The sequence below is a fragment of the Sebastes umbrosus genome, chromosome 12 (assembly GCF_015220745.1).
Source record: "Sebastes umbrosus isolate fSebUmb1 chromosome 12, fSebUmb1.pri, whole genome shotgun sequence".
Lineage (NCBI taxonomy): Eukaryota > Metazoa > Chordata > Actinopteri > Perciformes > Sebastidae > Sebastes > Sebastes umbrosus.
The window spans coordinates 14695619-14714048 of NC_051280.1; the positions used below are offsets into that span (position 1 = coordinate 14695619).

Genomic DNA, 18430 nt, shown 5'->3' on the forward strand with positions numbered 1-18430 from the left:
TTAGGGTAGTTAAGGTCATTAAAACCAGTGGTGAGTCACTCGACAGGAGTTACTTTGGAGTCAGATTGTAGATCCACAGGCAGCCAGAAATGCCAGAAAATTGTCTAGTACAGGACTTTTGATGACCTCAGATTCACTTTGAGAAAAAAAACAAAAAAAATTAAAACTAAAATTAGAACACTTTTTAACCTTTCTTGTATGTGCAAATTGGTGACCTGCAAATCAATCTCTTGCCACCTCTCCATCTGTATCTAATGATCTTTTGGCTCGTCTGAGCTGAGCATGGGGATGAGCCAAATTGAATCTGAAATAGCTGAATGTCAAACTACCTTAAGCATTTGAACTTGTCATGCTTTTCCACATGTGAGGTTGAACTGCTTCCCTATACTTCTACTTTTTCAGCTGCACTAACACCGTTTTGATCGGTGTACTGAACGCATTATTTGATCATAGCCTGCTGACCCTTGTGTCTTTCTGCTCGCTATTTCTTCAGTGTCATTCTGTCCATTTTCTGAGTAACCTTCCCTTTCTTATGGACAGTATCTTCTGAGTAAGACTAGAAGCTTCCTCTTGTCCATATGTACTGTATGTATACATTTCTATTGAATGTGATTGAACTTGCCCTGTAGCTTGTGACACATTGTTTTCCACCGCCACCATGTTGACAGCTGCATTACCAGCTGGTCAGACCCATAATTAAGTCATGACTTCATATTGTACAAAAGCCTAAAATACGGTAATGTGTCATCTTCACGGTGATTAAAACACACAGCAACCATTCAGCATGACATAGCATTCATTAGATAGCAGGGCATTTATTTCTATTATGCTCTACTTTATCACAGATTTACAGACATGATTATATTTCTTATATTTAATGCTTATGTAGAAACAAGGGGGTAGCAAGTCGTACCCCTTTCTTCCCCTATTCTTTGGCCTCTGTGGTATTTTCTTGGTTCTTCCAGAGTGGGCTTTCCCCCAGTGCCAGTGACTGACAGCAGCAGGTCGCCTGGACCCTGATTTAAACTCCCCGAAACTCTAGCAGACAGTAATCCACTGTTGCTGCTCGCCTCGGCGTCATCCTGTTCTGGCTACTGTGTTTGGTTTCCATGCTCCTGAAAGTATACAGAGAAAAAGAAAAAATGACAACAAATCAGAGGATAACTCATTTGTCTCTGTCTGTCCCACATCCATCCAAACATTTTAGATCAACAATGTGTAATATATGGGAAAACGTTTTTTTTGACCTACCTCCAATTGTTTTTCTCCTCAATCTTTGCTCTTTCTGTGGGTCTACATTTTTGACGCCCAACCAGTTAATAGCATCAAATGATATCACGGATGTTATTTCCACAACCTTTGGTAGTCGTCCAAAAGTCACTCTCGGCCAGTAGTCACCCACCTGGAGCACAATACAGCAGAGGGCAGCAGACAGGCACATAGCACCTAGCAACTATAGAGTTAAATAAACTCCCAAGTTAAAAAATGTCTTTGTGATGAGACAATTTCCATAGAATGGTTGTAATGTGTACTCTCCAATATGTGACCTACACGGCCTTCCACCTGACCTCTTAGCCATTTCAAGGATAAGGTCACGGTTGTATCATGTTCACAGCTGAAACACATTGAAAAGAACATTTACATAAGCAGACGACAAGCGAGACAAATGTCAGTTGCACCAAGGACAGATAGCCAAGAATGAACAGCAGATGGCGTTTATGTCCCTAAAATGTGCTATGGGGACTTGAACAATAATAACAACCAAATTGGATATAGAAAAAAAAAACAGATGAAACAAAATACTGTGTCTCAAAATAGAGGCATGTGGTGTTTATTTACAATGTGGATATAATTTACAGTATTGACAGAGTACCAGTATATGACAACAGGGGTACAAAGGGCAATATGATGCCAGCACAGAATACCATGAAACAAAAATATGTAACCAATCATTCATTTAAGGATTAGACTACAGGATTTCAACGGAGCCAAGAGTGTTTATCTGGTCTGCACAGGAGAGGAATCAGCTGGTTATAGTATCTGATAGTGAGTGGCTGAACAGGAGGGAGTGGAAGAGAGCAAAGGAGACACACAGAACAGTGTGTCCTGAATAGATCAGCAATAAAGTCTGTGTAAATAAAGTCTAAAGGATTAAGTATTCCTGCGCTAGTGAGCTCTTATTGCTCCCTAAAGAAGGAAATAAGAGTTCAACACATAAAGACAAAGACGATAAATCAGATTATATCAGAAATATGGAATAATATGAAATATATTATTCTCTATCAGTAGGTACATCATTATTTTGTTGGTTAATTATTTCCATCATTGTTTGTTTTGTCTGTTATTACGTTGTCCATGTTACACCTTGCAATGCTGTCTACCATAGTGTCTTTTTCGATACCACCTCTAGGAGTCGCCAAAGTCAGACAGTTTTAATTCCCACACTTTCGGTTTATTTGGTCACTGTACAGAGGTTTGTCTGTCTCCATCTCTATCTCTGTACGGTGACCATATTAGGACATCTCAGACTTAGTTTATCAGGCTCTACTTCATCATTGAGCCACGCTAAATAAACACCAGAAATCCAAGTTGATATATAAAAGGCAGTACCAATCTGTGTCAGATATGTCCACGACTTGTAGAGAAAATGTTTCACGCTGTAATCCCACAAGCTCCCAATGCAAACTAGCAATTGCAATATAAAACAAATTAAATTAAAATTTAAATATATTTTTATTTCAAATAAACATTGCATAATCAACCACACATGACATGATCAAATACACTCAAAATAGGATTTGCCTCTCTACTCACTCACAAAAAAAAAACCAACAACACACACGTTTTGTAAAGCTGTGCCGAAAACAAGTTCTTTTGGCATGTTTCATTTTTCAGCTAGTGTTTCTTAATTTACAGAAACAAAAACAAACAGACAAACCTATAACAAAAAAAAAACAAAAAAAAAAACATGTCTTAAAACATATTCAACATTTCAGGATGAAAACTTAGCACCTTGTTCCAGTCACTGTGATTGTTCGACTGGTGTATTAGTGGATAAGAAACCACAGTAAGATGAGAGGGTTGGCCGTGATGATACCAGCGATTACAAGGCACACTCCTGCTTCTTTAGGATATTGAGGACAGTGCAAATTCAGACACCATGATAAGAAGAAGTGTGCTGTCGGATGCAACAGACTGACACAGGATCAGTTCACAACTCATCTTACAAGCCACATTCACTACATACTTGATGCTATACACAATGACTTGCCAAAATAAAATACTGTACATAGTATGTGCTGTTAAATCTGTGAACATAAATCCAATGGTTTACATGAAATGGCTTCTATAAAGAGCAATTACTAATCCTTAATACTAAGGCACTGCTTTAAATAAAATGACAAACACAACAGTGAGGTGTAAATGTGGAGAACAGAAATCAACTCTGTGCACAAAGCTGAGCTCCAGTGTCTCTATAACATGAACCCACAATACCCATGTAAGCATATTTAACAGCGTGAGAGACACACATCGTCCTCTACAGGGCGAAACTTTTACTGACCAGAGGTAAGAACGACCTTATGGTTGTGGGTCTGCTGTGGACGACGATACAACACAACGCGTGCCGATGCTTTGCTTATATACAAACAACGAGAAGAGGTCATTCCGGATGGAGACTGACTCTGTGTCCCTTTTTGAGACCTGCCCTTAAATGTAACTGATGCAAGTACTGTACATACACATTAAAACAAATGTTTATTTTCTGTCAGTGCAAAATCGGAGTTCATGTTAGCATAATTACACAGGTGTCAAAAAGCATTCCTTCCACAGACACACTCACAAAGAAAGTGTAATAGTTTCTAAACACGCGGGAGGGCAGAGACACATTTGTACCCTCTGAAGTCTTGCAATTGTGGAGGATGTAGGGCTGTCCCGAATACCACTTTCTGGGCTTTGAAGCAAGCTGCCATGTTCTTCTGTCTGTTTATCTCCATCTTCCCAGTTTCAGTGCCTGGGACAGTGCCACTGCCGCACTACTGGACTATTTTTTAGGATTTTTAGGATTATTATTACATACTTATATATTTCTTTTTTTTAAATGAAGCATTCAAAATACTGATTTGGAGGTTGATTACCATGGCAACGGTCAAAGCTTCAAAGCCTCGAAGCATTCGGGTCAGCCCTAGGAGGATGACATCTAAATTACTGTGATCGATGATGAAGAATACAATAATAAAAAAAATGTGTAGAAAGATATTTTTGTGCACTGCATCGACAAGCAGATTTAGTCCTAGTTTATTTTTTAGTGTAAATCACATTCAAAATCATGCAGCGGGCCATGTTATCTTTGCATTAATAAAACCTTTTTATCAGAATTTCAAAATCAAAATGTTTTTTTTTTTGCTCATTTTAGTGGGGGCACATGCCATTTCTTTAATTAACATGATATTGTGAAATCAAATTATTTCACAAAACAATCTTTTCTTAAAATAAATAATACACATATATAGCAGTTAAATATGTGATGAGCAACAGGTAATAAATAAACCTAAAGCTAACAGATGATGCAGACTGTGGAAAGGCTTTCTTTTCTTCTCATGCTCTTACTTTGAAAGTACAAAGCCAACACTGAGAGGAACTGCTGTCTTTAAAATCATCAAATCTAAAGCTGCAGAAGCAACAGCGCACACACGCACTCTGAAATCAGCCCTTATGATGAAGTTCCACTTTTTTATATGTCAGCGTTTTGGAAAAAGGGCGCAAACAAAATGCTAATGTGCACAACAAAGATTTGTAAAAAGCAATACCACCCTGTTTTGTTCTAAAAAAAATGATTCCTACCCATGATTTCTGGGATATCAATGCTTGACTTAAAACATCTGCTAGACAAGGAATAAGAACAGATTCCATTTACGCCTGCCATTAAAATCAAAATGCAGTTAAAAGATGCTCCTGCTCACGGCAATGAACCTCATATGTACTGTATATATATATATTTATACAAGAGTATTTACACTGCAGAGGTATTGATTGGAGTTTTTCTTCACCACCACTGAGGTAAAATCTATTTAAATGCATGTTTTTATATAGTTGTTAAGGCATAAAGCTGACTTTGTGTCTAGCTTAAATCGACTTAAAAAGACATCTTATATCTGCATTGGGATTTTGACGCCAAGTGTATTTTGGGCCCACGCTTTCAGTCTTGTTTTTGAGGAATAGTGTCCTGATACATGAGTGGTGGACATATTAATACTGAACAAAAATCTTTAGGACCACTGAACACGGTCAGCAGCATCAACACATGTGTATGTCTGGTTTAAAGACATGTTTTGCCAGCTACACCTTGTGTTTTAGTAGTACAGCTCCTGTACAAGTCAGCTCTTCATTAAATCAATACTTGGTATCTTTTTTTCAAGGATTAGCTCTGGTAGTAAAAATGTGGACTTTTTAAAGGATAAGTAAGACGTAAAAGTGTATTTACAAAATCACCAGGGTCAAACAGCACAACTTGAAATAATGAATTTGAGGTGATCAAAATTGTTCAGGCAGCTACAATACGGTTTGCAGTCTTTGCAGCACAGACCATCCCCTCTGTGAGAAACCTCATTTAGACTCACGCTGTAAATCTTTGTGATGCACAAATACTTGGAAGTGTGCACACACGCCGGCTCAGCAGAAGTCGCGATGAGCCTTTTGCACTCCTATTCACACAGTGATCCTATGAATACACTCTATTGTCTCTCTGTCACTTTAAAACACAGCTCGTATGTACAAGTTTATGACAAAATCAAGACGGATCGGACGGAAGACGTATGGTTTCCCTGATGCCATAGTCTGCCTGGTGTGACAGGATGAGGCGCGGAGGTGCAGAGACAGTGGTTATTCAATGAGCCCCTCCTACAACGAATAATGTTTTTAAAGGTCCATGCTAAATTCTCCATGAAGATCATCTAAGGCCACAATGTTCATAGAAGAAAGTAAAATGTAAACACTATAAAAAAAAAAGAGAGAGAGAGGAGAAATTATCATGGCGATGTATCCCTTGTAGGATAAAAGGCCATTGTTGTTAGGTTCGACGAACACACAGGATACAGAACCACAAAGCATAGATCGTAGACATGTGTCATATTACAGAGGTTAAAAGAGATTATATACCTTATGACATAAGGCACTTCAACAACTACTCCCAGTGCCCTGTTTTGGAGTAGATCCACTGTTAATCTCCTGATCATCTTCATTCTCCTGTTCCTCCTCCTCCTCCTCCTCTTGCCAGCCACCGAGGTGGACAGCGGTGGGCATGGAAATGCTGGTACCATGGCCACTGTGTGCCTGGATACCTGAAAGGAGTGTTGATACAAAGTCAGAGGCTCTCTTAGGCATAGTCTAGTTAATACAAGGGAGGTTATTGAAACATTTCAATCTAGTCCCACCTGATTTAAAGTAGGGTTGGTAGTGTTGTTCAAATACATTTTTTGGTTATATCAGTTGAAATTCTCTTTACATCCCATCAGCAATCAATAAATCAAATGCTCTGACGGTATCTGTGGCTGTCGCAGGACTGTAATAAGCCTGTCCAATCATTTTATGAGACCCGAATTAAACGATTGGACGGGCTACCTGCCTGTCTGTCTACCTGTGTGCACTCTGCCCGTGCACTAATTACGCATTACCGGAGTCTTCCACAAGCCGCCGGCTTGACAGCTATGAGCACTAACAATAGCCGTGTTCGTTGTTTACGTTCATAATGATAATTTTGGGGGAGTGGCTTTGGAGGGAGGCCTGAGGGGAGGGACTGTCTGTGGTGTTGCTGACTTGGCGATTTTCTCTCTCAATTTAAGCTGCATGATCAGCTATAAAATCGCTCTGCGCTGGCTGTGCACTTGTTTTATTATGGGGAGAGCGGCGCCGCCCGACTAGGCAGAAGTGCTACCCTTGGCGTGGCACACCGCTCGAAATCGCCCCCGAGCGCTGCGCTCAAAGTTCATATTATTTCAACTTTGACTTCGGTTGAGGGGTCAATGAGAACAGCTGCAACTGTTGTTGTTGTTGCCTAGAAACAGTGAATGGCGTTCCTTGCACTCTTTTTTTGGGGAGATATTTTACCTGCTGCCACTGGAAGGCTCTGCGCCCTAACTTGCGGTGAGTGAAAAGCAAATCTCTTATCATGTGAAGGCAGCTTTAGGGACTTTTGGAACTAGTGCTGCTGGCTACTTTCATTGGGAAAGAGTTGGCCACACTGGGCTGGCAGTTTCGGTTGGATCTTTTTTTTTAAAATCTACTGTAATCTTACTGGTTTCTCAGCATTACCAACCCGACCTTTAATGATCAGTGTTTCACCGAGAACATTTTTTTGTAATGTTAAAGCTTTTAAAGGCCGGTCACCTGGCAAATTAACATACTGCTCCATAACAGTGTATAAATCAGTGTATAAAATTGGCAAAGCCATTGGTCTCCATTCATTCTACTATAGTTAAAACAATCAACTTGTAGACACTTGAGACTTATAATAACTCACAATGAGCTTCATATTTTCAGTTATGTTACCGTTGTTAGTGCAGGTTTGGTTTCTGTACTGTATTACCATGTAGTATAACGAAAGTTTGACAAATATTGAAGCAGACAATGTAAAGTGGTCGCGTATCAAAAATCGTAGTAGGCAGTTGCTGGACAAATAGAAGACAGCAATGAAAAAGTAAAAAAAAAAAAAAGCTCGGCACACTGTAGCTTCCTTAAGTGCAATTTATTAGCACATCCTCAAGTGAGTCTGAAGAAGGGCATCTGCTCAAAACATCACTACTTGAGGATGTGCTAATAAATGGCACTTAAGGGAGCTACGGTGTACGGACAGTTTTTTACATTTACAAATATTAAAGCAGACATATTTGCTTCTAAAATCTATTCTGACTTAATCTAAAGTCCTTTAGGACTCTGCTCTCAATTTGCAGTTGTTGTTCTGACTGGAGTGTGTAATTAAGTGCTGCAGATTCGGGTCATGACCGTGATTTCAGCACTACAAGCAATCTTTCTTCCATTACACAGGGTCATTAGATTCAATGTTTATGTCCAAAAGAATTAGAAAATGTGGGTCTAAAATCCTCTCTCAAACTTAACAAACAGAACAGCACACTGTCAGGAACATGTCACTTGCTTTTTAACCAAATATTTCTGCGAGGTTTTTCAAAAACAAGATTTTAATTTACCAGGGTTTGTGTGCAGATCTCTCATTGGCACTGGGTTTTGCCACTGCCCCGAACTTCTCTGTGGGTGAGAGGTCTGCTGGTGGAGCTGGAGAGATGAGCAGTTGTCAATGTACAGTAGAACAGAGAACTAGACTAGTGGTCTACAAGGGATACTGAAAACTGTTACTCCAGTATCAAATACACAACACCTGCACTCCAGGCACACAACAGAGAAAAGGAGGATTCATATATTCATGTAAACTGCAGTGCCTGGAGGCAGGACATTACCTCATGCATGTAGATGGCATGGAGACTCATCTCTGCTGAGGCAAACTCTGAGTGCAGTGTATTGCTCCGGATGCGAGAGTCACCATTAGACATACTAAGAAAGAAACAACCAAAGCAGATAACATACATTTATTTATTTATTTATTTCGTCCAAACACTATTCTAGCTACATTATGTAAATAACATAGTAGAAAAATGCAACGTGTGATAAGTACCTGTCAATGAAGGTGCGATCGCTGCGGTACATGGTGCTCTCAGGGTGGACGGATGAGTGCATGAGGCCATGTGAGCGGCTGGTATGTCCGAGCTGGGAGGTGGACAAAGAGGCCAGGACGCTGGCGGCGGCGGACGCAGCGGTGCTCGGTGGGATGAAGCGATGGTCTCGCCCTTGTAGTCCAGACGCAGTTAGAATGGGGTGAGCCAGGACGCTGGCCAGCAGATTATCAGGCTGGAAACAACAACAAAAGGTCAATACAGAGCCACTAAGTAAATACGATTACATTGCAACAGAGAAAATAGCTAGTAGTTTATGGATCAATAGTTTATGCAGAGAAATCTATTCTGGAATTATTTAATTTGTGGTTAATTTAAGTCGTGGCAATGAATATTTATTAACATTTACGTTGCAATGTGGTCAACATGACTAGTTCATGTGGGGTACATGTTATTTGTGTGATCTTACCCCAGTGCCTGACTCGTTGGACTGCAGCGAGGTGCAGAGAGGAGCCTCAGACAGCAGCAGCTGGGTGGAGGGGCCACTCTGTGCATCGTGGTGCACCTTTTCCTTTAGATGGCTGATAAACACTGAGCTCTCCTGAGGCGGCTGCCAGCGTGGGTTTTTAATGGTGAAATGCATAAGAGACAACTCTGTCTTGCCATTTTCAGCTTGTTGGTATATGGAGGCCTCCGTCTGGCCCTCTGACATCCACTGCAAACACATTTACAGATATATGTCAATTCAAGCAACATCAAATTAAGTATTCACTTTGCTCTTAAGAGTCTCCAGTTTGAGAAAAGCTAATGGGCTGACAGGCTTGAATCCTATGTAAGAGAAGGACCACATCTTACTGTTGGGTTTCCATGGCGTCTGATGTCCATCTGCGCAAAGGAGCAGATGTCTCCGACTCCAACCACATCCACAGTGAAGTTCCTGAAGAAGTCAATGATCTCTAGAGACTTATTCCTCAGGTGGAAGATGAGAATGAAGGGTGTGACAATAGGACTGAGCAACTCCTCCAAGATGAACACCTGGTTTGGACAGAGAAAAAACTGATTGTACAAAGTCCAATCTTAAATGTGCTCCTATTCTACACAGTCAAATATATGTCAGCGTTCCCAAAAATGCATTAATAAATCCAGTGATTATACTATTAGACTGTATCCAGACAAAGTCTTATCAAACGTCATCAATCACAACAAAATCTCATCCGCAACTTTAGTTTAGACGGTGACAAATGTGTTCCTGTCCATTGAGTTTCTCCGTTCCTCACCGCTTTGTACTGGAACAGCTGCGCCACCTCGTCACGGGTCTCGCCCTTGTTAGCATGGCCCCTCCAGTGGTCTGGCATGTAGTGAATGTGTGCCAGCATGCACTGCAGCAGCTGTTCTGGACACCACACCATATGCTCATCTGGGATGAAGGACCTGGTGCAGGACAGGTACAAAATATGCACATTATTTAACTGTATAAATTAGGAAAACAGGACAGTTTTGTACAGTATATTTTGTTTTTTTGCTGGAAAATCTGTAAATGATTAGGGGACAAGGATCCCGTTTAAATTTTCCTACGTTCATAAATGAGTGATATGCAGGATGTCTACAGTTTCCTTTACAATTTACTTCCCCCGACAACTGGAAAGAAGCTTCTGAACACCAATAAAATACTAAAATAAATTCTAAGAAATTAAATATTTACAAAAAAATTTAATAAACCAGATCAAAACAATTCAAAATCATAATCTATTTTTCCATAGTACACAGTAGGGTCATTATAGTAAACTAAAACTGAAACTAAAACAAAAATAACCAGTGAAAAATATTTTTAGTAATCTGAAAATAAATATAAACTATATCCTTTAATAAAAAAATAAATAAAACTAAACTGAAATTATATTTCCTGGGTAAAAAAAATAAATAAAAATGAATGCAAATTAATTTCAATTTTAGTTTTTCAGCTATAATTTTTCAGCTATAATATATCAACATGAAACACACTCTAAAAACTAAGTAAAACTAAAATGAAATTGACTTGTCAAAACAAAAACAAATTCAAAACTATTATAACCTTGGTACACAGCTGTCTGTATATTATGATATAAACAGCAAGAGTTACAATTACAAAGAACAGAGAGCTTCCTTCATTCTAACATATAGCGATCCTGGAACGGCTCCAGGAAGAAAAAAAACAACCTGGCTCTGAAAACTCACCTGGCGATCGTAATGACCACTCCCAGCACAGTGATAGCGGTCAGAATGTGCTGCACTGTTAGAACATCCTCATCATAGACTGTCAGTGCAATGAGCACAGCCAGAATTGAGCCTGAGAAGAAGGCAAAGTTCTTAGCGAGCACAGTCAGCACTGGTGATGTAAAGGAGTTCATATATTTGGAAGTGGGCTTGTAGCCGCGGCCTAAACGTCCATGCAGCTCGTGGTCCAGCTCGTTGAAGTGTCGCAGGTATAAGCGACCGTACAGGGACCAGCGTCGCGCACCCAGGCTCCCCGGTTCTCTGCGGATCACCTCGGTGTAGCTGAAGAACGCGTACAGCACCTGCCACACCAGGATGAAGGGACACAGCAGCAAATTGGCCAAACCCATCAGCAGGATAACTCTACTGAGCTGCTGCGCCAGCTCTAGGCGGTTCCCGTTCCGCTTGTACTTTGGGTGCAGGTTCCACTTATTCTGAAACAGAGAGCCGGGACCCCAGAAGAGGATGAGCTCAAAGTTGTACTTGAGGCCCTGGGTGAGGAACACCACATTGCCCAGCAGGGGGAGCTGCAGCTGCACTGGCAGCAGCGATTTGTTTATCATGGCCACCATGTAGTTCTTGAATCGCAGGATGCGGTGATAGATGTCAAGTTCTGTCAGCTCTTTCTTGTGTATGCACATTTGCTGCTCTCGCTGCAGGCTGATCAGCCGGTCCTGGACTTCCTGCCATGTGAAGTTGCATAGTTCATCCTGGGACAAGGAGCACAGCGTAAGCCGACTAATAATACGGAGATGTTGCATGACAACACGACTCATCATTTTAGGTGTGGTTATCTTCATGGTTTTATAAGCATAAGCCATTAGTCACATGATTGATTACTTTTCCCTTGTAGCATTAAAATGATAAGGTCTCCCACTTACCATCCTGATCTTCAGTGCTTTGATGTAGAACTGCCTGATCTCCCAGTAGCTCAGGACATTGCAAAAGACTTTAACAAGTCGATAGAGCCAGAAGATGGCTGCCATGATGAGAAGGAATATAATCCAGCTGTCCTCTTGGATCCTGAATAGAAACAAATGCCCTTTTCAGACATGGCTGGCTATATACTGTATATCTGTCAGAGTTATGGATTTTGGTCATTTAGACATTGGTGACTACGTAGAGCATTGTTCAAACATGTCAGAACATGTCAGAAAGAGGCACAATAGTCACATAATATTTGGAATGGGATGGAAAGATAGCAAGTCTATAAATATCCTGACAAAGTGTCTAAGGGGGAGGCTCATTTGAAATCTGGGATGCAGACACAACATCTATAGTGGGTTCTCAGAGGCACACATGACACCCCCTCTCCTCTTATGACACTGTAAATTGACCCTTTATTATTTACTTAACTTCTAACATGATAAACAGATGGAAAAAATCTGCCGTTTTTACTCAGTATATGTTATAATGTATCAAACAGACACTTAAGTCCTGATAACAGGTAGTGGGACAGGAAGCGTACTTCATTTTAAAATAGAGCTGCAACAATTAAATGATTAATTGATTAGTTGTCAACTTTTAAATTAATCTCAAACTATTTTGCTAACCGATTAATCGGTTTGAGTGATTTTTTAAGAAAAAAAAAGTCAATTTTCTGATTCCAGCTTCTTAAATGAGAATATTTTCTGTTTTATTTACTCCTCTATGGCAGCAAACTGAATATCTTTGAGTTGCGGACAAAACAAGACAGTTGAGGACGTCATCTTAGGCTTTGGGAAACACTGATCGACATTTTTCACCATTTTCTGACTTGCTATAGACCAAACAACTAAGCGATTAATTGACAAAATCAGTAGCAGCTTAAAACAACAATGAAAATAATTGTTAGTTGCAGCCCTATTCTAAAATAAAGGAATCTTCCGAGTATTACATTTTAAAACACAGAGCACATTGGGTATTGGTTACCCATACTTATAAACAAACATTAGCCAGTATCTGTGCAGTTGTTAATGCTCTTTTAAATCATTTTATAACAGTTTACTTTCAGAAATAATAAACAAAATATGAGAATGTTTTCAGGACATGCATCTGGCTTCAAAATGGAAATTAGAGAAGTTACTGAGTATATGAGGGGGACAGAGAGGTTCCAAACTGTGGAACAAGCTGTTCCCAAATTAGAATTTCGACCAGTTGTACGTCACAGACTATAAACGACTGAAGAGCCACAGTCAGAAATTAATGAAAGGCCTATTTACAAACATCAGAAAAAAACAAGGCTTCATCTTGGAAAAATATGACAACATGAGGTTTGGTGGGGCAAGTGAGGTGTCATGTGGTTGTCAGCTTGCTGGCCCGGCCAATCTGTCAGTATCTCGGCTGGACAGTTATACCCCACCAAAGCTATCAATTACATTGTCCTGTTCCCTAAAGCCAGTCTTAGCACGGTACACAAATACCTTCCTACCAGAAACCAACCATCAGTTACAGGAACGTGGCAACTCGAGGCTACCAATCTCAGGTTCAAATAAACAACGAAACTGAGAAAGAAATACATTCATAGAAAGAGATGTCACATGTACTTCAAATGAAACATCAAATCAATCTGGTTAAACCTTATGCCTGTTGATAGGACCTTTTTCACAAATTCAACCTTTAACGCTAGCTTGTAATCTGCTATTATCACACTGGCATTAAGACCTTTTTCCAACATGAATAACTTTAATTTGGCAGATGACTTCAAAAAGATAATACACAATAAAAAAATTTAACATGTGGGTCAAATTATTCAATCTGGATGTGTGTTAAAGTTGCTTCTTTTGAGACAACTGTTTAAGAACAAAAAAAAACAATGGGTACTCAAGTTGGCTAATAACCAAGTAGTAGAAACAAAAGATTGTTTCTGCTAAGGTCATTACTTAGAGTGCTATTAGTTAATAAAAGAGCTTAAAGAGACATTACCTACCATTACAAATTCAAGTTCTCATGATTTTCTGTGGTTAATCAAGAAATCCACAGGATTCAGCTAAATATGCTACTGTTCCATTTTCCTTCCTTGTGAATATGTCTGTAATCTTGCAGTCTGAAGCTACATCTGACACGATCCAATAAGAAATGAAGTCTGAAAGTCTGATTACAACTGTATTAAGCCAGACAAATTAAATCCCTCTGAAGGCCCGTCTCTAAAAGGGCTCTAATAATATCCAAGACCATGTCTGCTTGAGAACAAAGCATCTAATCAAACTGGCTGCAATGAGAGGACAGACGGGCACATCATTTATTGCGACTGTTTAGCCTTTTTGATTTATTCACCTTGACTTTTCTACTCATTTTGCCCCCCTAAAGGAAAAAATATACGTTTCTACTCTAAAGCTCTCCAAAATAATGTATGTACTACTGTATTGAACAGGATTACCTCTGAGTGCACTGTTGACTAGGGAGGATGGCATCTGGAAGAGTGACCTTGTTCCTGTCCAAGGGATTCTGGCCAGGCCCGGTGTGGTTGACCGCTCGATTGGCAAACAAGACATCATACTCCACGCAGTTGACAAGGAACGTTGTGAACGTGACAACAAACAAAAACTGACTGTTGGGATGAGATGAAAAAAAGAAAAACAAGGAGATTAGGCATCATACTTAATGACAGTAAAAACAAACAAACAAGCAAACCCAAAGTAATACCAATGACAAAAGAGATTAATATTGGTATACAGCATTGAGATAAGTGACTATATTACATTTCTAACCATCAGGCAACAGACGATGCACTCTGCAATTACTGAGAAGTGATTAATGTACAAGTAGATAAGACAGATCAATTGCAGTTCCCTTAAAAATTAAATATGTTGACAGACTGAGGTTTGTTTTGGGGTGTCATTATGTGGACAGATTTCCCCCCCATGTCCTCCCCAGCTGATGAGCTACTTGTAATAAACACTGTATGAAACCTCAGCTACATTCTGTAGCTAGCTCCTCAGCAGCTTAAGCAGTTCAAATAAGGTTAACATCAGCTGTAGCTAACACTTGCCTGCTAACTTGCTAGTCTGGTTGAAAACGCTTGCGTAACCCTACGCTACCATAGTAACATGAAAAATACTGAGTGACAGTTAAGAATAAAGTACACAAATCTTCGGCAGATATGTGGACAGATTTTCTCCAGCTAATGGTTTAAGGGGCCCCATACTAATAAGCCAACTGTGGCCAGAATCAGACAAACACCAGATCAGGACCCAATAACAAAGATGGCCTACTAGTAAGAGCAAAAACTTATTTCAGGTGGCAGGAACAGAAAAAAACAACAATATGTTGCGCTGACACATTGGCCTGGTGATGTGATTAAGGCTAACAGAATAATTTATACCAGGAGAAATGCTCCAAAAATGGTGATACTAACAAAAATAGTAATGAAGTTAATAGTAAATAAAGAAATAATCCCAATGTTAGAGTTTAGTGTGGGGAAATTATTTGACATGAGCTTCCAAGTACAGCTGCTGTTGAAATCTTCTGGCTGAACTTGTTCATGCTGGAGCCTGAGGCACACTTAACTGTCATAACAACAACATGAAAAATGACCAGTGACATACTGTTCTCGTTTGAACTGCAAACCCTACCTAATGCTTTTAATTAAAAAGCATGTCACTGTGTCTCATGATGTGGATAACTCTAGGCATCAGTATTTTGTACTTACACAAGTTCGAAGAACTCTGATAACATCATACAAGCGAAGCCATTCTTTTGATGGAAATGATAGATGTGGACTGACTGGTTAAGGAAAAATTTGAAAAGACGTTATCTGAAAACATTAAACAAAGCCTTATAATTGGTCAGTTGTTGAAAATACCTTGATTAAGCACAGACAATCTTCAGGACAACATGAGATATCACAGATATATCATCAAATTCAAGGATCTCTAGAAATTACCCTTGCCCTTTGACCCAAGTAGTAACTAGGGATGCACCGTTCCAACTTCTTCAGTTCCCATAGCGATACCTGGGCTTTGGGTGTCGGCCGATACTGAGTACCGATCCAATACCAGTGTTTAATTAATAAGCTGTATGCCTCACTGTGTGGAAGTGACTGGGATCATTCTGTTATGTGTAAGACAACAACAGGCTTGACTTAAACATTGCTTTCCTATGTTTGTAAAACAAAATGTAAAAAAGAAATATATAGATATTAATTTACGGCATTGTAAACAATAAATTGTGCACCAGCAACTTGGTAAAAAAAATCTTGAGAATGAACAGGAATTATAATTAAAGTGTGAATCTGTTTGATGCAGCAGCAAATTAGTCAAAACTTACACAGGAATTAAAATTTCAGTATATAATGTTAATCTATATAGCATATAAACACAGAATTGAATTTAATAGATTGTCACAGATATCCAATCCACCTATTTGAGTCAGTATCGGCCCGATATCCGATCCAGTATTGGTATCGGTGCATCCCTAGTAGTATGACTGTAAAAAGGGGCAGTCAAGAGGTAAACAAATTCAACAGATACTAAACATGAACACTGACAACAAGCATGTTAATAAGTCTGTGTGTCAGCATGGTATGATGCCAGGGACATGCAATGACAAGACACCTGCTATTTAACTGTACTGTAATTTAAAGGATATCCTTTTGAAGAAGTTATCCAGGTTCTTGATATGGTGCCATGAGTCTGTAACATAAATGGAAAGCATTAGCACTTTAAGATAAGATAAGATATTCCTTTATTACAGCAGCAAAGGGGATAGCGCAAAAAAACAAGATGCATCAGCTAACACAGTAAAAAACAAAGTGTAACAAAATATGAAGCATTTAAATAGAAGGAAGTCTAAAAATAGGAGCAGTATATACAGTATTGACAATAAACAGACTATTAACAAAAGAACCAGTTGCATCTGTTTTTTTAAGGCTACCCACGTATTTATTAGGTATAAACACTCTCAATGTGCTCAATTATAATAAAGATAATTCATACTTTAGTGGACTTTGTTTACCTTTCAGGCCTTCTGGCACGTGGACCAGTAGATCCTCCTCTCCTGGTGGAGAGTCCTCCTCGAAGTCCTCGATCCTCTGATACTCCTGGTAGGCTTCAAAGTTGGCCATTGTGCTTTAACATTCTTAAGGTCACCCCAACAACTGACGAGCAACTTGTAGTGTAAACACTGTATGAAACGAAGGCAGCCTCAGTAACCTCAGCTACATAATGCAGCTAGCTCCTCAGCAGCTCAAGCAGCACAAACAAGGTTAGCTACGGCTAACACTAGCTTGCTTACTTGCTAGTCTCTAGTAGTGCGCTACCATAGCAACACTGAGTGGTAGGTAAGAATTAAGTACACGAATCTTAGGCAGATTAACTAATGAATTTGATCGTTTAAAGATAACTCAGCTGCTGTCTTGGTGGCTGGTTAGCCTGTGAATGATTCAGCCACTCATGCAGTCCAGTCCGGGTGAAATAGGTTTGTTTTGTTCTCCGTCCGTCTGCTGATGTTAAATCTTCTCTCCGTCTTTGCTTTAGAGTCCAATCTTGAACCAGAGCTCGTTTTATAACACGCAGCTGTGTTTATAAATCACGATACGGTGGTCTTCAGTCTGCCTGTTAGTTGGTGGTTTCCATAAATACATATACCCCATCCAGTGTGAGTCCACTGTTTTTGTCTTTCACAAACAAATGTCAACACAACGTCACTTCCGTTTTCACCCCTGCGTCATTTCCGGGTATGAATTTGTAGTTTTCTCTCGTTTTTCCCCAAATATGTTCTATTTTCTTTGTCGTGTCTCTGTTTAACAATGTTGCACACATCGCTAAAAAATCGTCTTTTTTGTTGTTGCCTGTTGTGAGATTAAGAAGCACATTGTGGTCACAAACTAATATTAACAATAAAAAATGAAGTCATCTGTAGTGTCAACATGGCAGTGGACTATGCACGCAATGTAACAAACAAATATCTTTAAAGTTTTTAAGTGAAATTATTGTCATACTCTCGCGTGGTCTTTTTTTATTATTTATTTATTTTTTGTGTTTTTTTATGTTTTGTCTCATTTCTGTTGTCCTTTTATGTTTGGCACAGCTCTTTGTTTATGTTTTCGCTATGCTTCTTCTGTATGTAAATGTTTTTAATGTTTTCTGCTGTTACTATGGATAATGTCATTTTGAAATAAAAAAATAAATAAAAAAAAATCCTATTTTTTGTCGTGTCTCTGTTTAACAATGTTGCACAGATTGCTTAAAATTTAGTCATTTTGTTTTGTTGCCTGTTGTGAAAAAGAAGCACATTGTGGTCACAAACCAATATTAAAAATAAAAAATGAAGTCATCTGTTTGCCGCCGAAATGCATTGTGGGTCAGTGTCAACTTTAAAGCATGTTCTTATCATGGATGTATTAAAAGAGCGCTCTTTACAGGACAGCATGGGTTCTACTCCAGCAGCAACATTTTATTGGAGTAATTGTGTTAGTGATATTGACTGGAAGAAAGTTTGGTCCTTACCGCAAAAGTTCCTTCTAACAAATAAGGTAAAAGAGGTGTCATTTAAATTGATCCATAGATTCTATCCAG

At 39.3% G+C, this 18430-nt stretch overlaps 1 protein-coding gene across 10 annotated transcripts; it reads right to left on the reverse strand.

Annotated features, from left to right (window-relative positions):
* Nucleotides 1-780: 780 nt before the first annotated feature.
* atg9b (autophagy related 9B) lies at nucleotides 781-17593 on the reverse strand. 10 transcript variants are annotated; one of them, XR_005209086.1, is made up of 16 exons: nucleotides 16869-17593; nucleotides 16503-16546; nucleotides 15565-15629; nucleotides 14293-14463; nucleotides 11816-11957; nucleotides 10896-11644; nucleotides 9959-10112; nucleotides 9537-9716; nucleotides 9151-9396; nucleotides 8684-8916; nucleotides 8469-8562; nucleotides 8202-8286; nucleotides 6157-6338; nucleotides 1569-1615; nucleotides 1252-1402; nucleotides 781-1115 (listed from the first exon to the last, which is right to left on the reverse strand). XR_005209086.1 is itself a non-coding variant. In XM_037786792.1 (14 exons), exons 1-13 carry the CDS (start codon nucleotides 16975-16977, stop codon nucleotides 6175-6177), a joined length of 2436 nt encoding a protein of 811 aa, XP_037642720.1. In that variant the 5' UTR covers nucleotides 16978-17592; the 3' UTR covers nucleotides 1801-5992; nucleotides 6157-6174. The 10 variants fall into 10 exon arrangements, 2 of the variants coding, with proteins under 2 accessions (XP_037642720.1, XP_037642719.1); XR_005209084.1 differs by having other exon boundaries at nucleotides 1252-1446; XR_005209083.1 differs by having other exon boundaries at nucleotides 1252-1453.
* Nucleotides 17594-18430: the final 837 nt, after the last annotated feature.

Excerpts from the sequence above, each read along its gene's own strand:
- atg9b (XM_037786792.1), bottom strand. The coding sequence starts at position 16,977 with ATGGCCAACTTTGAAGCCTACCAGGAGTATCAGAGGATCGAGGACTTC. Across the intron at positions 10,113-10,895 it reads GTGGTCATTACGATCGCCAG|GTCCTTCATCCCAGATGAGC; the intron begins GTGAGTTTTCAG and ends GTCCTGCACCAG. Across the intron at positions 9,717-9,958 it reads AGCTGTTCCAGTACAAAGCG|GTGTTCATCTTGGAGGAGTT; the intron begins GTGAGGAACGGA and ends TGTCCAAACCAG.